The sequence below is a fragment of the Centruroides vittatus genome, unplaced genomic scaffold, assembly GCF_030686945.1.
Source record: "Centruroides vittatus isolate TY-2023 unplaced genomic scaffold, ASM3068694v2 contig_1035, whole genome shotgun sequence".
Lineage (NCBI taxonomy): Eukaryota > Metazoa > Arthropoda > Arachnida > Scorpiones > Buthidae > Centruroides > Centruroides vittatus.
In genome coordinates, this window is record NW_027120673.1 from 1109259 (window position 1) to 1129468 (window position 20210).

At 32.8% G+C, this 20210-nt stretch overlaps 1 protein-coding gene across 14 annotated transcripts in view; it reads left to right on the forward strand.

Moving 5' to 3' along the window:
• LOC136969221 (tensin-1-like) overlaps positions 1–20210 on the forward strand; it is a 221473-nt gene that overhangs the window by 158593 nt on the left and 42670 nt on the right. For 13 of the 14 annotated variants that reach the window (XM_067263326.1, XM_067263351.1, XM_067263345.1 and 10 more), the window contains 2 exons: positions 6686–6914; positions 12309–12487. In XM_067263326.1, coding sequence (XP_067119427.1) covers positions 6686–6914; positions 12309–12487 — 408 coding nt within the window. The remainder of the gene's footprint in view (positions 1–6685; positions 6915–12308; positions 12488–20210) is intronic. The other variant, XM_067263318.1, reaches the window with a different exon arrangement.

Consider the following 20210-nt stretch of genomic DNA (forward strand, 5'->3'; position numbering starts at 1 on the left):
GTGCTTGTGGGGTCTTCCCCCTCTTTCTCGGTGCGGACTTATTCTATGCCGCTCGGGAAGTGCAAAAGTGCGCGAGTCCTATGGCGCTTTTCTTTCGTCGGTGAGTTGGTTTTTTTTTTTTTTTTTTTTATTTCTTCTCTTTTTAAATGCTTAAGGTGAATGGTGAGGAAACCTTTGTCCTAACAAAACATAAGCCCCAAACAAAAATAGAATAATAAGCAAAATAAAAGTAAAATAAAAATAACGCTCGGACTTGGTTCCTTACACCATACTGCAAATATACTCCACAGGCAATATTAGAAAATGACACACAAAATATACTATGACAGAGACACAATCACAGATAAAACAATCCATCACAATAGACCTGACATCACTTTTATTGACAAATGTAATAAGATTGCTTATATTATAGATAATTCCATTTTTTCAGTGTTGGAATCACTACCAACACTGACAAAATTAACAATTACACTCCCACTCATCCAAGAAATAAGACAACTGTGGAGGATATATAAGGTATTTATTGTGTCTATCAGTGGCATGCTGTCCATGGAAGCTGTGGAAGTGCCGCTTCTCTTGTATTTTCTAAAATATAAATACATATTGTGCAATTATTTTCATATTTTAACATACTTTGAATTACTTAATGCAGTATGTTTTGCTTCATTGTTGAAAAACTATGCTCAACAGACGCACTCATAGATGGGACTGTAAAAATTAATGATATTAAATCATATAATTCTTTTAGTACATCTTTATTCGGTTTACTTAACAGTATGTTTTTCAAACTTAATATTTTATTATAACCACATTATTTATTTTATTACAAATTTATATACATGTGAAACACAATGACAAGATTTGAATATAAATTCATATATGCATATTCCCAATGGAAGCACTGTGTTGTCAAATATGGGATAGCTTCCACGGCAAAAATATTAGAATCGTATAAAGCTGCCAGATTACAGGCATTCGTGCATGTGCTTTACAGAGCACCAACCTAACACAGTTTAGCTTGTGGATGCTACACACCAAAATATCACATAATGCTTCCAATGATTCTATCCATTAGCCACTTGTAGGAAGCTATTTCACTAAGTGCATTGTTTTAAGATTTAAAAAGTAAAGAAGATTTTATCTTATTTTTATGTATGTTTCTTTACAAAGCAATATAATTATAATTAAAAGAAAATTATATTCTTTTAATTATAATTATATTGACAGATTTTCAGACATAAAATCTTTAGAATTTTTATCACTTTTACATGTTAATAATTTTAAATATTATGAAAAACAATTTTCCCAAGTGAGTTTTATTAATTCTTTAAATTAAGTAAATTTTATGGAGAATTTTTTTGATTTATCTAAATTACATAGTGAATTGCAATATTTATATTCATGTCCAGACTATATTGGCAAGCCACTCTTAGACATAAAACATATTATAATTAATGACAATCTGAACAAATATGTACTAAAAGAATTATACGATTTAATATCATTAATTTTTATGGTACCATTTATGAGTGAATCTGTTGAGCATAGTTTTTCAACAATGAAGCAAATTCATACATTCACAAGGAACACTCAGTCAGGGGAAAGATTGTTGTCACTACTGTTGCTTTCAATAGAAAAAGAGCTTTGAAATACTTCGATGGAATTGACGACAAACGATTTTTATGATAAAGTAATTAATGACTTTGTGGAAAAAAATTGCCGAATAGAGTTAGTTTATAAAAAATAATAAAAACAAGTTCTTAGATCTTTGTTTTGTGTCAATTGTCTGTTTTAGAATTAAAATGAATAAACTGTTTATTTTTTGTCATTTCCAGTATTTGTTTAAAATTTTTATGGATGGAAACACAGCTTCCCTATCATCAAATGTCATGGCACACCACTGTTGTCTACTGTTCTCTCTTCCACTGGTGTCATACCATAATGTTTAAAAACATTAAACCTTAATAAAAACATATACATGGCATTACAGAAAGCTGTAATATTGAACACTTGTCACATTGTTAGGAAGTTTCTGGACATTGACACATACACTAATAACACAAACTTAATTTTACATTTGCTTGGGTAACTATGCCTTGACTTTAGTCAGGCAAAGCATTTAGCACCAGTATCAGCTGAGTGTAAAACATTTGAAACATAATAACAATAACAATAACAATAATAACAACAACTCTCCGTGGTCACCACCTGGTCGTGGTGGGAGAGCCCAGTAATTTTACTGATCCATAGGGCAATGCAGGCTGGAGCACAAGCTCCTGGTAAGGACACCCATGCCAGTAAGGTCTATGGGGAGAAATGAAGCTAAGAGTGACCATACCCACATTCTGTGGAGATATTTATTATGGTAATAACCAGATCAAAGTGTGATACCGGCTCGGACGTCGCCCGGGTTAACAAAGTCCGCGTTCGTGGGTTAGGCAGAGGCTCATGTTCGAAAAATAGGCCACAGTCTCCCTTGGTTACCGGTGGCGAAAGCAGCACCGGCCCAAGCATGGCTACTGCAATGCCCTCAACAGATGTGAGGAACCAACCCAGCCTTGGTGTTTCTGTGGCAATGCATCCACAGACCACAAAGGCTGGAAAACCACGCCAACGGATGAAATGGACAGTAGAAATGAATGAGTTTATCATCCGTACTTACTACACCATCACAAAACTCGAAACAAACATGACAGCATACAGACAACAACTACACTATAGATTCACACAACAGTATCCTCACCTCACTGTCACCGAACAAAGGGTTGTTGATCAAAAACGAACAATTATATACAACAACCTTATCCCACAAATAACACTTGAATTTATCAGACAACAGGTTGCTGATCAAATACATCAACAGACAGAAACATCTAACATTTAATGAAGATCATGTAACTTATCAGGATAATCCAGCAACAAGCATTGATAATAACACACATACAACAATTACCACTAACAATACTACAGACACTTCCTCATCCATCACTGATAACATAGACATGGATTTAGTTAATACGCTCTCACTTATATTTCAGGAAACACTCACTAAATATACAGGCACAGATCCCACACAACGACCACGAATACCAAAAATCAACACGTCAAAGGAAGTAGGAAAAACACTAAATTATGTAAACACTCACTACTTACTACCACACTACATTCATTCAATTTATACACACACAGACATTCATACATTAGTTTATGCTGGGGCAGTCACAGTTGTGACACACCATGGACTGAAAGTACAATCACAGACAAATACACAGAAAACACAATTCTATCACAAGCCTGCCTGGCAGAGAAGAATAGAAACACAAATAAATGACATTAGACAGCAATTAGGCAGGCTGACACAATACACTAAAAACAACATAACACTCAAATTAAGGAAACAGCTCAAAAACATTTTGTTCAAGAAAATAAAAACACACACAAAACATGAACATCACAACACACGCATCACAGAATACATTGATACACTAAAACAAAAACTTGCTGCCAAAGTACGTAGACTCAAACGATACAAAACATGTACACTGCGAAAACAACAAAATAAATTATTTACAAACAATGAAAACTCTTTTACAGACAAATTAATAACAAAGCAAACACTGATACACAGCACAGTGGCACACCAACAGAAGAAGAACTCACAACATATTGGTCTTCTCTTTGGTCCAGTGCTATCATGCACAATGCTGATGCAGACTGGATTGAGGAGGAGAACAGAAACTCGCACAACATACCAACTATGCCCTGTGCTGAAATAAACATACATGATTTCCAATACACTGTTAACAGAACACACAACTGGAAGACACCTGGTGTAGACAACATTCACAATTTCTGGTACAAAAAGTTTACATCACTGCACCAGGAACTAGCTAAACATCTGACACACATCATCATCAATCCACAAGACATGCCAAATTTTCTTACTCGGGCATCACCTACATGAAACCTAAAAACAACAATACCACAGACCCCACACAATACAGACCAATTACATGTCTTCCAACACTCTACAAATTATTGACATCCTGTATTGCAAACAAAATATACAAACATGTTGAAGAACACAACATTCTTACGGAACAACAAAAAGGTTGCCGTAGAAATTACAAGGGATGCAAAGAACAGTTACTCATAGATTCAGTCATTCTACGGCAAGCACTCAAACAACACAGAAACATACACATGGCATATATAGACTACAGAAAAGCATTCGACAGTGTTCCACACAGTTGGCTGCTACATATTCTACACATGTACAAAATACATCCATCACTCATTGCATTCTTCCAAAACACTATGCAGCACTGGAGAACAACACTACATCTCAGGGCCCATAACACTTCCATACAAACAAATCAAATTTTTATTAGGCGAGGAATTTTTCAAGGAGATTCCTTGAGTCCTCTCTGGTTCTGCCTAGCCTTGAACCCATTATCCAACATGTTAAACAACACACAATATGGCTACAATATCAGGCATGAAAAAACAACACAGTTTACACTGTCACATCTCATGTACATGGATGACATAAAACTTTATGCATCCACACAAAAACAACTTCATCAACTCCTACAAATCACACATTCATACACCAAGGACATACAAATGGAATTTGGCCTAGATAAATGCAAAACACTTCACATAGAAAAAGGAATCCTGAAGAAAGAAGATTTTGCACTTGGAAATGGAGACATTATTGAATCCATGGAAAAGGGCAAGTTCTACAAGTATTTAGGATTCCAACAGGCCAAACTAACAGAACATGCACAAATAAAGCAAAGATTAATTAAAGAATACCAAAGTAGGTTAAATGCTATTCTCAGAACACAGTTAAATGCAAAACATACAGTTAAAGCAATAAACACATATGTCATTCCAGTACTTACATATTCTTTTGGAGTTATACATTGGACTCACACAGATCTTGAGCAACTCCAAAGGAAAACAAGAACAACACTTACTAAGCATAAACAACATCATCCTAAATCCTAAAGATTAACCCTTCCACGTAAAGATGGTGGATGTGGCCTGACTGACATAGTTAACCTTCACTACAAACAAATACAGTCACTGCGAGAGTTTTTCCACAGAAAACAAGAAACATCACAGTTACATAAAGCAGTAAACTCTAGCAGATTCAAATAACACACCATTAAACTTACACTCATGTCTTACGGACACAACACAACATATAAAAAGCATACACACCATTAAGCAATCGTGGGCTCGAAAGGCACTCCATGGCAGGCATCCTTACGACCTGGCCCAGGATTGTGTTGACAAAACTGCGTCAAACAGCTGGTTAGCTCGGGGATGCCTTTTTGGGGAGACAGAAGGATTCATGATCGCCATACAGGATCAGGTCATAAATACTAAAAACTACAGAAAATACATACTCAAAGGTACAACACTCACAAATGACACATGCAGAAAACGTCACATCATGCCAGAAACTATACAACACATCACCTCTGGTTGCAAGCTCTTGGCACAGACAGATTACAGTAAAGACTTGTTAATCGGAACCCTGGTAATCGGAATCGCCGGTAATCGGAATGATTTTTAGTCGGACTGTGTCATGCTGAATCGAATGTTTTTGATACTAAATTTACTTCTAAAGTATAATTTTCATGTTTTTATATTCTTCAATATGTTTATTTTGTTTGTACAAAATGCAGAAATAATTTTTAACAATACGATAGCCTCGATTATTATTATAAAAATTTTCGTTAGGCTTAAAATCAACGAAAATTCAACACGAAGCGACACGCAATGGAGAAAAATTTGAACATCGGACAGGTTAATATATTTATTCATACATAATCGGTAATCGGAACAAATCACTAATCTGAACAACCCCAGTCCCCAATTGATTCCGATTTTCGGTTCTCTACTGTATTTACACAGACATAATCAAGTAGCAAATATAATACACCAAGAGCTTGCAAAGAAACACAAATTAGTAGACATCCACGAACCATACTACAAATACATTCCACAGACAGTATTGGAAAACAACATGCACAAAATGTACTATGACAGAGCCATAATCACAGATAAAACAATTTACCACAACAGACTAGACATCACACTCATTGACAAACACAATAAAATCACATACATTATAGACATATCCATTCAAACACTCACAATATACAAAATGTATGCACTGAAAAAATTAGCAAGTACACAGATCTCACCCAGGAAATAAGGCATATGTGGAGGATGGATAGGGTGCTTATTGTACCTGTTGTTCTCTCCTCTACAGGTCTGATACCACACACACTACACAAAAGCCTGGGCACATTACAATTGAATAGAAACACATACATCACACTACAGAAGGCCACTATATTAAATACATGTCATATTGTGAGAAAATTCCTGAATACAGACACACACACTGATACACTTCTTTAATTTCTGTTTTGGTTACTATGCCTTGACTTTAGTCCGGCATAGTACACTGCCACCGGTGTTAACCGAGTATATCTCACTTAACCCAACATAATAATAATAATAATAATAAAATACATGAGTAAATTTTACTTTTTTGCCTTGAGATCAAAACTACAACTGATTAATTTTATTAAATGATAAATTTTATATTTTCATTTATCTTTTCTGTTGGCAAACATATTTTCTAAAAGACATTATTCAGCAGGTCTCCAGAAGGAAGTTCAATGTCATGGCTAGAAAAGCAACAACAAAAGTTGAAAACACGTAAAGAAAATAAAGAGTTAGATCGTTATCAATTAGAACAGATGGTAATTGCTGAGCTACAAATGAAGCAACCTAGGTCTGCTCCTCACAACATTGTATCTAACAAACACATGTTGGATGAGAGAATCAACCAGTCATTTCCACCAAAAGAATATGCTTCTAATAAGGTAATTTTTAAGGATTTATATAATTATTAATTATGTAATTTGTTTTAATAACTTGATCTATTGTTAAGTCTTTAGAATAATTTGTAATAAAAGTGAATAAGTTTTTCTAGCATTATTCTAATGTTAAATAATCCAGAAGTAATTTATTTTTTAAAACACGATAAAAAATATTTCTTTTCTAAAAATGATATTTGGAAAGTATTTTTAATGTAATATTGCTCTATAAATATGTTTTTAAAAATCACAGTAATATTTGTAAAATTTTCATTAAATTAAATATGAATGTATTCCACAATATAACTAAACACTTACTCAAAAACTTTTAAATAGTGCAGCTAAACTTTAACATTTCAAGTGTTTTTGGTCTTGTTTAAAGACCTTTCTCAAGAAAAGAACAATGTAAAGTTAAAACATAGTACGAATAGCAATCAAACAAGCTTTAGAACGTTTTTAAACATTACTCTGTTGCAAAATCATGTGTGTCATCTTAAAACATAGCTAAAGTTAAAAAATATGCACGTAAAAATACATAAAATACTGGAAAAACAAAATAAAAATAATGGTAAGACTTCAGGATCAGAGTGAAATAACATCCACCATTATACTACGGGTTCTGAAGTATAAAGTAAAACAAGAGAGGGCATAAATTAAAGTAAGCTTGAATGCCAAACCGCAGAAACTTTAGTGGAGTCCCTGAAGTTGATGGAGCGACCTTTAAGCATGGCAGATATGTAAAGCAGCCCATAAAGGTCACTCTGTCAACTTCAGGGACTCCACTAAAGTTTCTGCGGCTTGGCGTTCAAGCTTACTTTAATTTATGCCCTCTCTTGTTTTACTTTATACTTCAGAACCCGTAGTATAATGGTGGATGTTATTTCACTCTGATCCTGAAGTCTTACCATTATTTTTATTTTGTTTTTCCAGTATTTTATGTATTTTTATGTGCATATTTTTTAACTTTAGCTATGTTTTAAGATGACACACATGATTTTGCAACAGATTAATGTTTAAAAATGTTCTAAAGCTTGTTCGGTTGGTATTCGTACTATGTTTTAACTTTACATTGTTCTTTTCTTGAGAAAGGTCTTTGAACAAGACCGAAAACGTTTGAAATGTTAAAGTTTGGCTGCACTATTTAAAGGTTTTTGATTAGGTGTTTAGTTATTATATTATGCAGTCCCAGAAGAATTCCACAATATCTTTACAACTTGTAAAATTAATTAACTGATCTAACAATAAATAGCTTTAGATATTTAAGAAATAAAAAAAAAATGTTAGTTTATAAGATTTATTCAACTTTTTAAATATCTACTGTAAAGTTCTTTCTCTAATAACCACCCATATCCTTTGGATATCCATAATCATCTGGATATCATGATCCTCTGCATAATTGCATCTCATAGTTGTGGTCCTGTATTAGATGTCTTGTGAATGTACTGTATGTACTATTATCAAGAAAATATATATGAAGGGTGAAGGGAAAACAAGGAATTCACAAATTCTTTATTTTGAGATATTTAAATTTTAATAATTTTAAACTAGTTCATCTAGAAAAATGAAATTATATTGCATTATAATACAAAGATATTTTTAATAATTAGGAACAATTTTTACATTTATATTTATAAGCAAAAAAAGTTGAAATTTTGTAAATGCAAATAATAAACTATAAAAAATAAAAAAATTACACATTAATACTTCATAACTCTTTCAGTTCTTTTTATTTTTTCATAGTATTATCATTTTTTCACACATCACTACCTATAATAAATAAGTTGTAATATAGTTATAACCAGGGCTGTGGAGTTGTGTTGTAGCTGTATGCTATATATTTTTGTTGTAAATATAAAGTTAAGTTTAGTTTAGTGTCCTTTTTCTATTCTTTGTCTCACGTCCTTCTAGGACTTTCTTGCTTTGTCTTTCTTAGTCATTGTCCCTTGGGTGGGATTACCAATTCCAAGAAAATCATATGAGGCCCTGGGGCCAATGAACAATGGGGGAAGACAGTTTTGTTGGAACTCTCGACAAGAACGGACAGAGAGAAGGAAGGCTCCAGACAACTAGTATGACAATCTGAGACCACGAGGTTTCGAGAGAGATTGAGAATTAGGCTTGAATTTCGGAGAATAAGGACGGGATTACAGAATCTCCCGATCCAATTAAAGATGATTGAAGGCTATGTGGGGGCCAAAGAAGTTAGTGAAAGGAATATATAAGGAGCGTCGACAGAGAACACGAGGGACAACAGTCCAAGAAAAGCATAAAACTGGTATCTCACCAAGTCCTCGAACACCAGGAAAGTTCCAGGCATTTTTACCTTTTTTCTTCTTCTATTTTCCATCTTCTCTTCTTTCCATAGTTATAATTAGTATAAGAATTAGTTTGTAAGTTTCGGCCCGCGTATAGTTGTCGCGCTCATTGTTCTTTTGTTTGTTAGAATAGATTGTGACGTGTGTGGGTATAGAGATCACTTGTAATTGTTGGGATCCAAAGAACCTGTTTAGTGCAACAATAAATTACTTTGTTACGAAAATTAAAATCTAGTTATTTATTTGTACTATCTTGCTCGCTGGACCTTGTACTTGTCGCAGTGTAAAAATCACAGTGTAAAAATCTACTGACTCAAGCTTTGCTTTGCCATCTGACTCTGACTCCAATCAGGGGCAGACTGTTACCAAAATAGACTTGGAAAGTCTGAGGTCATATCTAATCTTTTATTCTGAGGTTCACATGACATTAGAATAAAAGATTCAATAAATAGAGTACTAATAAAGATAGAACATAGAGAAATCTTTTAGCTTTGGAATAAAAAAGTTTCTAAGTAATGACACAGTCAATATATAAACATGTATTTGATAATTTTTACTTTCCTGGCTGTTATATATGACAGAGAGAAAGTGCAGCAATTGGTCAAAAAATGACTCCTCCTAAATTTTTACGTTTTTTTTTTTTTACTTGACCTTGAAATGTCGAGATTTGCAAAAGATTCAGTTGTTTTTCCTATATATATGAATGTTAGATTGTGTGTGGGGCATGATTTTGTTCATCTAGTTTGAAGCTTAATAACTCCTATGTTAAACCATTCGACTACGATTTAAAAACCACACAAATTATTAGGTTTCAAAGTGGTTGAACTAAATCGTGCCCTCATACATATTCTAACATCTCAGGCGAGAACACCTTAATGGATTTTACTGTACTATTATAAAATAACAAAAAGCTTAATTTTGAGGATAGAGATGAGTTTTATAAAAAAATTGTGAAATCTAATAATGCATAAAATAGTCATTAAGTTCTCCATTACACTGGAGATATGAAACATGACTCCTTCTATGTCTTCATCCTGTCTACCTTTAATTAAGAACAAAAGGGGCATTAATGCTATTATTTAATAGCATTAATGCCCCTTTATACATAAGCTGCTGTGCCAAATTTAGTTTCTTAAACTTCATTCATTCTGAGATATTGTTTAATATCTCAGAACAGAGAATAAAGAAATTAAACAAATTAGATGCTACGAATTTCCTTCCTTTATTTGATATTTTTTGGGTTCAGGAGATCTTCAAACGTATAGATTTGCAAAAAACTCAGTGTGTCAAATTTGACATGATTCCAATACTTTTCCATTTTATATACATAACAAGTTGAGAAGTAAAAAGAAGTCAGAGTCGGCAGATTTTTTGATGACTCCAACTCTGACTAAAACACCAAAACTTCACAGCCTTGTTTATGACTTATTTATTATAGTAGAACTTGATTATCCAAAGTAATATTGACTGGCATTACTTTGGATAACTGGAAACGTTAAAATGGAAATGTTGTTAAAATGGATTAAAAATTTCTGATTAAAAATTATAAATATAAAAGATTTATATGGTATATTTACATTTATGTCTGTTTTTTTATACCTTAGTGATTTTAATCATACGTGGTACGATCCAAAAGTTTGGAGAATGCAGTAATCTACGACAACAAAAGCATGTATTTGAAGTTACAGAGTATGAAATGGATTCTACCAAACCATTTCTACACGTTCAGGTTAATTTCACCCATGTCATGTGATTAAACCACGAGGGCTGCTGTTTTTTTCCAGAGATAGTTACCTTTGTCCTGCGACGTAATCAAAATGGAGTTTCAAGAACAACCTGCAACATTTCGACTTTATCGTGACCTTTCACCGTAGAATCACCATACACCTTTCTTAGCAATTTTAAAATCTCTATAGGTGTTTTACCTAAACGCTGACAAAATTTAATGTTGGAGGGTGTTCTTGAAACTCCACTTTGATTACGTTGCAGCACAAAGGTAATTATCTCTGGAAAAAAACAGCAGCGCTCGCGGTTTAATCACACGACATGGGTGAAATAAACCTGAACACGTAGAAATGGTTTGGTAGAATCCATTTCATACGCTGTAACTTCAAATACATGCTTTTGTTGTCGTAGATTACTGCATTTCCCGAACTTTTGGATCGTACCACATATATAAGAACATCATCATTTACATTATTTATTATACAGCTAAAATGTACAATAGTTTTAAGAGTAATTATTGTAGTTACATTTTAATATGAATGATTTTTCTCACATTGAAGTTAAGTGATAAAAGATAGCATGTATTACAAAATAATTTGTTTCTGTTATCATTTTAAACTTTCTTTTATGAATAGTAGTATAAAGTATTCAATTATAGGTTTATATCAGATAATGCAGAACCTTGAAAAATTTCAGTTCTACTGTACTATATTAATAAAAACTAGACAAATATTTTGCTCTTAATGTCAGCAAAACAAAACAGAATCAAGATCTGCCTAATTGCTCTCTGTTTGTTATGTTAAAATAGACTTTCCCAGTTTATGAACTATGCCATACAGACTTCCCTGTTTTAACCTTCTTTTAAATTCATTTAATTATTGGACCATTCCAGTTTTCATCCACCACTCATGTTATAATTATTAAGCCCTTATTTACCTATGAGATGATTTATCTGAATATTTAAAAAAATATGATATTCCAATGTTGGTATGTGTTATTATTTATTAGTCTTACTTTTATGTATTATTTTTGCAGTTAATATTGACATCTGACTGTTGTTAATTATTTTTGGATATGCCACATGTGATTATTGTATTACTTTAACAATATATGATGTATGTACGTGTTTACCTTCTAATAAAAAAATATTTATTTTCTACTCACAATAAAAAACCTAATTTTTTTATTTCTAAGTAACATCCTAATTTTAAAATGTCTGGGTCAGCAATTTTGAAAAGATGGAAACTCTGATTGAATTTTATCTGTGTTTAATCATATTTATTACAATAAATGGTTTAGTTTAACTTAAAATTGAAATAATTGGAAAATTAAGTATTGATATTTTAAATATTTTTAATAGGTATTAAGTTTTGCCACACCATTGCATATAATAACACAAAATAATCTAATGATGCCTCAGCCAGATTCTTTCATATCATCTCCATATGCAGAACAAAATTTATATAATCATAGTGGTGATGCTCCATCATCTCCTATCATTCCATCTCGTAGCAGTAGTAAAGATGTGACACGTGCTAGGTAAGACTATTAATATCATTTACTAATTTTGAATTTGCAATATGGTGAGAAATTTTAAGATATGATTAAGAAAGTTTAAAAATTCTCATTCAGTATATCCAAAAATAATTTATGGTATCTCTATTTTACTTCAAATTTGAATTAAGCTATACTTATAATAATAATAACATACAGTATTAGTCTCTGCAGTTTTTTAATTGAATGAAGATGCACTTAAAATTTATTTTCTATTGTAAGTTAAGTTTATATTATTTTTGTATGGGAAGTTAACCATTTATATACACTACAAATTATATCTATGTGTATATATATAGATATAATTTATATTTTATATAATTGGTTAATCCCATAATATAAAATAGATTTAGCATAATGATAGGAAAATTTCATGTAAGAAATTCATATAAGCTTATGCAAAGAAATTTATAATTCAGGTTTTACTATTTACTAAAAAAAATAGGAAATAAAATCTAAATTAACCAATGGTTAGGTGCATCATGTAACTGTCGCGCCCTGGGGCATGCATGTCAACAATAGTGATTCATTTTCAAAAATCAATTTTGCAAAATTCATGGTTTTATTTGTGGTTTTGTTATGTTAGGTAAGTAATATATTGTGATTTTTAAGTCTCCATAAAAAAAACTACTTAAAATATTTCATTTTTATTTATTTTATAACAAAAACAAAAAAGTATTAAGTTTCAGGAATTTTAATTTAAAAAACAAGAAACATCAACTTTAGAACTTTGCATTTTGTATAAACTGTAATCAAGTCTGTAGCTATCTAAGCTCTGCTTTGCTTTTTTGTGTGCATCTTTTAACTGTCTCAACCAATGTTCCCTCTAAGCTGCGCAACTGCGCACTGCTCAAATAGTTGCCACGCATGAGAATTTGTGCGCCACACAGGCAAACAAGCACATTGATTTGAATTGTTGTTTACTTATTTCTCACTCTGTCTGCAACATGATTATTGCTACATATATTTCGATTAAATACATTAAATCATTGACAAAAGATATTTTGTATGGAAGTATGTTTTAAAATGAATTTTAATCTCTACTTTATAATTAATTATTTTAATTTTTATAGGAAAAAGTAAGATTTTATATATATATATATATATGCTCAGAAAAATTTTTTGCTCAGAATCTGCTCAGCAAAAATTTTTTTTTTACTCAGAGAAGTATATGTTGTGCTCATCTACAAAAAGAATTAGAGGGAACATTGGTCTCAACCAATAAATGTTTTGTCACTACCCCTGCCCCATAAATATTTTGGGAAAGGCCGTCCCCTATCATTGTAAAGCAATTAGTAGTAAGTGGAATAGTGTGTGGATCATAAAGAAAAGCTCTGATTCACTTTCTTTTAAGTGGGTTGACTTTGTTTAAGCCAATAAGTGTCTTTTCACAAATCCCAGGCCATAAATATTTTGGTAAACACATCCCCTAACATCCTACAGCAATTAGAGGTAAAAAATGCAAATTATTGGCTGATAATATCGATAGTAAATTTTTTCTAAACTGTAGTTGGTTAATTTCTCTCTCTCTGTTATTAGATCAACAAATCAGCCACTAGTGAAAACAGAGCAGCTAAAATTGCAGCGAAATTTCATGCTCCCTCAGATTATCATCTTTGAATTATATAAACAATCGCTATAAAATCGATTCTTATAATTTATTTATTTTTTTACTTCTAATTTGCTAATGAAAAGTAGTTTGACAATATTTAGATGAGTAAATATGTTTTCAAAACCATTTGACAATAAATATTTCTGGGAAACTCCACCTTTCAATAATAACTCTATGATAAACTTTCTTGCTGTTAATTGGTTTTAAAATTCTTGTTTATACACCTTCTATGTTCTAATTGGTCATTTATATCATGATTGAATCAATATCAAACAAAGATATGAATTTCAGGCTTCTTGATTAGTGACATGGAGCACAGATCTGAAGTTTCATCATTAGGTGCCTGGATCACTATAGTTATCAGTCAACTTTGCTGTCCTGTCAATAAAAGAAAAAATTACATACAGATTTGAAATTTTCTCAGTGCAATCTTTAGCCACTTGAAAGAAGGTACTGAAGACACTATTTTTCTACATTACAATGTTGAAAAACTACGTGAATTTAAAAACTCGTGGCTCACTATTGCTCCTAACTGTTGGTTAAGAAAATAGAAATAAATAGATAATTCTCTTGAATTTTATCCTGTTTATTTACTTTTTGTTTAAAAATACATCAGAAAATTCAAATATTCTTATTGATTTATGCAAAAGTCTGGATTGTAAATGTATAAAATGGATTTATTTAAATTTAAAAAATCAATTAAGAAAAAAAAAATGGAACTTTATTATTTTGTAGTGTAGAACTTTGTTAGTCTTACACTGATACACCAGATTTTTCTGATAGTAATCTGTGGAGTGCTATTATTTCAGGAATTAAAATCTATTTTTATACATTTAGCACTAAAAATGTCAGATGGAACAGATGGAAATAGAAGCAAAAGTGGAGGATGCAGGTTTGCATGTTGGGAAGTCAGCTATGGAATTGAGTGATGTGATTGAGGAAAATGACTCATTTTATTACAGTGTCTTGTTTGTGTTGGATTGATGCTTTCACTGGTTATTCCCTGGAAATAATGTTTATGCCACAATCACCAAATAAGTTGGTGCAAACATCTTTCAGGATCAGACTTGAAAGCATTACCTGATGTTTTGAGAATATAATTCTTACTGCATCTGTGTAGCAGTCTGTAAGAAAAATTTTCCTCAACAGCAACATCATACATTTGGGAGAAGCTTATCAGTTGTCCATGAGTTGTTCTCAAGTTGCTCTCCAGTTATCATTTTCTAAATTGAAGAAAAACACTGAGATTGGCATTATACTTAGTATGTCCTTTTTTCTGCAAGCACTTTTGATGCACTTATGGACATCGTCATCAGGCGAAAACAAAACTTAGTGAAAAGATTGAACAGAAAATAATCCGACAAAAAGCAGAACGCTTAATAATTTGAATTAAAACTTCTTTCCAAACTGTTAGGAACATGCATCAAACCTTCAAAAATGTTCAAACTTGAACGAACTGCAAGCTCTGTGATGGGCGAAGTGGCACATGCATGGATCTAGGCTCACGCTACATGTTTGCTGTGGGATGTTCATCGTTGTGTGGGGAGGTACTCGATCTTTAGAGTATTCCCCATGCAGGAACAAAATAAATCACACACTCTATGACTCCAATGCAAGGAACTTAAAGTTTATTTTAGTCCTTCCAATCACTACTCTGTCCCTTTGCTATAACAGACACTAAAACAAAAGAAACAACACATGCAAAAAAACAATCTCGCATCTCTATCGTCTACACGTCCTCTCTCCATTCTTTCTTCCCTAAAAAGTCCTTCTTCTTCCATTGAGCATGCGCGATCTCCCTCTCTCTTTCTTTCTTTTTTCTTCCAAAAACGCAGCCCATCCTTTCTTTACCCTGCAGCCCACCCAAGGATCATGCAATAGAACACGTGATCTTTGGACCACATATCTCCCCTCCTCCCATTAACTTTTACAACAGGAAGCTTTTATGCTGTGAGGGCCTGTCCCTACTTTACATCGTGAACCACCCAAGGGGTTGGTTACGAGCCGGTTAGGCAACAGAACACGTGGTCTTCAGACCACAGTTGTTTAATTGCTTGTACAGTGTGACCCATATGCTGGGTAGGCTGAGTGTGGGAGAGTTGCATGCCTCCAAGGTGGTAGTTAGTAGAGACTCCCATATAAAAACGATTTTCCGATTATTACATTTCTTGAGCATAATTGATTGGGACCATAGTGAGCAGTAACCCTGCTCTAGCACCTTTCTTGATAGCTCTGTAGTGTGTCTTCCCCTCATAACATCTTCTTGGTGCTCCGTAAGTTGGCTGGCAAGCATTCTAGTAGTGGCTCCAATATATTGTGTTTTCTCCCGTGGTAAAATTCTCCATTGGAACGGCATAAACGCCTGACTTTTCGAGAATGGAAAACTTGTCCTTGTCATTGAAAATGAGTTTGTGCATTTCACGCAAACTCATTTGCAATGACAGGGACAAGTTTTCCTTGCATTTTGAGAATGGAAATGCAGGGAACAAGTTTTCCCTGCTTTATATGCAGGAGAAGTTGCAATGACAGGGACAAGTTTTCCCTGCTTTTCAAGAATGGAAAACTTGTCCCTGTCAAGTTCAAGGGCCAGCATCAAGCTTCTGTAGAAGAGAACCAAGTATAACAAAGAAAATAGAAATCATCAAACAATTGGTAAAAGGTATAAGACAGCAGAAAATTTTGAAAGATTGTTAATGACCTGTGTTAAAATCAATGAAATGAAAAAGAACGAAGAAAGATGCTGTCATTTGTAGCTATAAAGCTAAATACTTTTTAATCATACAGAGGTAAGATTATATCTAAGACAACCAAAAGTGATTTAATTAGATGCAACTTTGTACAAATGAATTAATACAAAACACCAATTAATGGCCAAGTTATTATTGAAAAAGCAAAACAGAATTTTCATGCCAAAATTAACATTGCTGAGATATGTTCTTTTTCAATGGTTGGCTTCAAAGATTCAAATAATGACACAGAATTCAAAAACTAGTTATCTGTGCAATCTGCCAATCATATTACTGCAGATAAATACCAGAGTATTTTATGAGAATTAGTGGATAATAATGACTTATTTCCCTCTCTGGTATATAATACTGAGAAAATTGGGTCAAACTCTACTTGGCTGGAAATGATGAGAAAGTTGCCAGGGGATCTAAACAAAATAAGAACAGAATCAGTTCTTGCGTGTACAATTGTTTTTGGTTATAGGAAAGTCCAAGGAGCCAAGGGCATTTAAAAATTTGGCAAACTTACCATTAGGCTATAAAACATGTTAAGTTCTTGGATGATAGCTTTAGTTTTCAAAATTTGGCTTTTTCATTAGATGCTGGTATTTCATATTCAGTGTTAGCTTTTGTGAATTGCATGTATATGGTACTTACATATTATGTGCACATGAATCATTATTGCAAAAAATCAACATTCACAATGCATTCATTAATATTTCTGCAGATTTTTCAATCAATTTTAACATTGTGTTAGTTGTGTTTAGTTGTGCACTATATTGTCATCAGATTGACTAAAGAGTGTGCATAAACATATTTGTTTAAGTTTAACAGTAATCAGAAGCATACAGCAGTGTGGGCTGATACAAAATGTACAGCAATATCAGCAGCATTCAGATCATATATAACTTGTTAGATTTTGCAAAATTCAAAAATGTCCAGTAATCTGGACTTTTGATAATATGATACCATCCTGGTTCCTTAGGTGCCAGATTAACAAATTTCCATTATACTATTAACTTTGAACAAATAACAAGCATAAAATTTTGCAAAAATACAAAAATGTTAAGTTATATATGATCTGAATGCTCCAGATAATACTGTATATTTTGTATCAGCCTACACTGCTATTGTTTCTGATTACTATTGAACTATCAGGCCAGTCCATAAGTTCATGCGTATTTTTATCTACAAAAAAAGCAGCAAAAAATTTTAATTAAATTTTATTTCAATCTATAATGTATTCACCATTATTTTGTACAATTTCTTGCCATCTTGATGGTAGCTTTTTAATCCCGTCTTCGTAAAATGATTTCGGTTTTGAATCAAAATATTCAGAAATAGCCTTTTTTACATTGTTCTCATCCTCAAAAGTTTTCCCTTTTAAAAAATTCTGCAAACTGCGAAAAAGATGATAATCACTGGGAGCAATATCTGGCGAATACGATGGATGAGGTAAAATTTCTCAGTTGTAGTTTTCATGTTTCTGTACAGTTATTTTTGCAGTGTGTGGTCTGGCATTGTTATGCTGCAAGAGAACCTGCTTTCTGTTCACTAACGACGGTCGATTTTTTTCAATTTTTCATTTAAACGCTCTAATTGCTCACAATACATTTGAGCTGTAATTGTTTGATTAGGTTCTAACAGCTCAAAGTGAATTACACCTGACATATCCCACCAAACAGACAAAAGAATTTTTTTTGGATGCAACCCACCTTTTGCAGTCGGTTTTGGCTGCTTGTCGCGATCCATCCATTGTCTTTTTCTCGTCACATTATTATAGAGGATCCATTTTTCGTCTCCAGTAACCAGCCTACCAAGAAAAGGTTCTAAAGCAATACAGGATAAAAGAGACGTGCAAATGTTTACACGTTGTCTGTTAGCTATTGACAGTTCATGTGGTATCCATTTTCCTAGCTTTGAAACTTTTCCGATTTGTTGTAGGTGTCTATGAACAGTTCCATGGGATGAATTTAAACGTTCCACAATTTCATCAACTGTTAAAGATGGTTCTGCTTCAACTAGTGCAGAGAGAGCATCATCATCAAAGTCAACGGGTCTTCCAGTACGAGCCTTATCCTCCACACTAAAATCATTGTTTCTAAATCTTTCAAACCACTTCTGCGCAGTCCTTGCACTAATTACAATTTGATTATGTACAGTATTTATTTTTTTGGCTGCATTTGTAGCATTCTCACCACTTAAAAATAAAAAGTATAAAACATGTCTTTTATATTCATCGGTTACTTCCATTTTAACGAAAATAAACAACTGAAATGTTCACAATTCTGAACAGTATTATATGAATGAGATCCAATTTAACACTTCAGTGTAAAAATTATCACATTAGACTGACATGTTTAACAGCAAAACAAGATTTTTCTCAAGGTCATAAAAATGCGCATGGACTTATGGACTGACCTGATACTTATGAAGTATGGTGACAGTAATTTGGAAGGAAGAGGGAACTGGATGTTTTGTGAAGTTTTCTAGATGATAGTTTGGGCTGACAGTCTTTGAAGAGCAGAGATCAAAAGTATTGATACACTTCTTGGAAGTTATAATTAAGAAAACAGATAAAGATTATATGATGTCCATGTACAACCTATTTATTTATTGAGCATGTCCTATGGCTTGTGGCAATACATTACAATGACATTTAGGTCCTTGTATGAAGAGTATTGATGATATTCAGAGACAAGGATTTGAAATAAAGAGATTAATCTAATTCAGTAGTTGGCAGGATTGTATAGTCTGAAGGGGAGGAGATAGTAAACCAGTATTCTTTCCATCTACTTGTCCTCTATGTTGAATGGCAAAGAAAAAAAATCTAGTAGAAGATAAGAAAAAAGAATGGTAGGATAATAGTATTTTAAGAGAAAAAGAACAGTGTTCAGCTCACTGAAGAATGATAAAAACAAAAGTATGGACAGAGCAGAGTGGAGGTACATGGGAAACCATTAGTAGATGTAGGAGGCAAGAAAAGTTTTACATCAGAGTGATGACAAGTTTAGTGAAACGGGTAAAGGAGCACCATGAAACTATATGGAGGTGATGGAGAATGTGGTGCTTAGCAGTGAAGCATATAATAGGAAAGCAAAGTTGGAAGTTTGATAGGGAAAAAGTGACATTACCAGTGGATGCAGTGGATGATGATAACATATAGATAGATAAAAATGACAAATTTACAAAAAAAATTAAGGAAGTTGTAAATATCAAAGATATAGATACTTTATCAAATGCATGGAAATGGAAGGTAAGAAAGAATAAAGAGTGGAAAAAAGTTTGATACCCAACAAAACTGGGCAATAATATATAGATAAAAACTCTCTAACCTTGAAATTCTCCCAGCAGTCTTTGATGTTCAAAA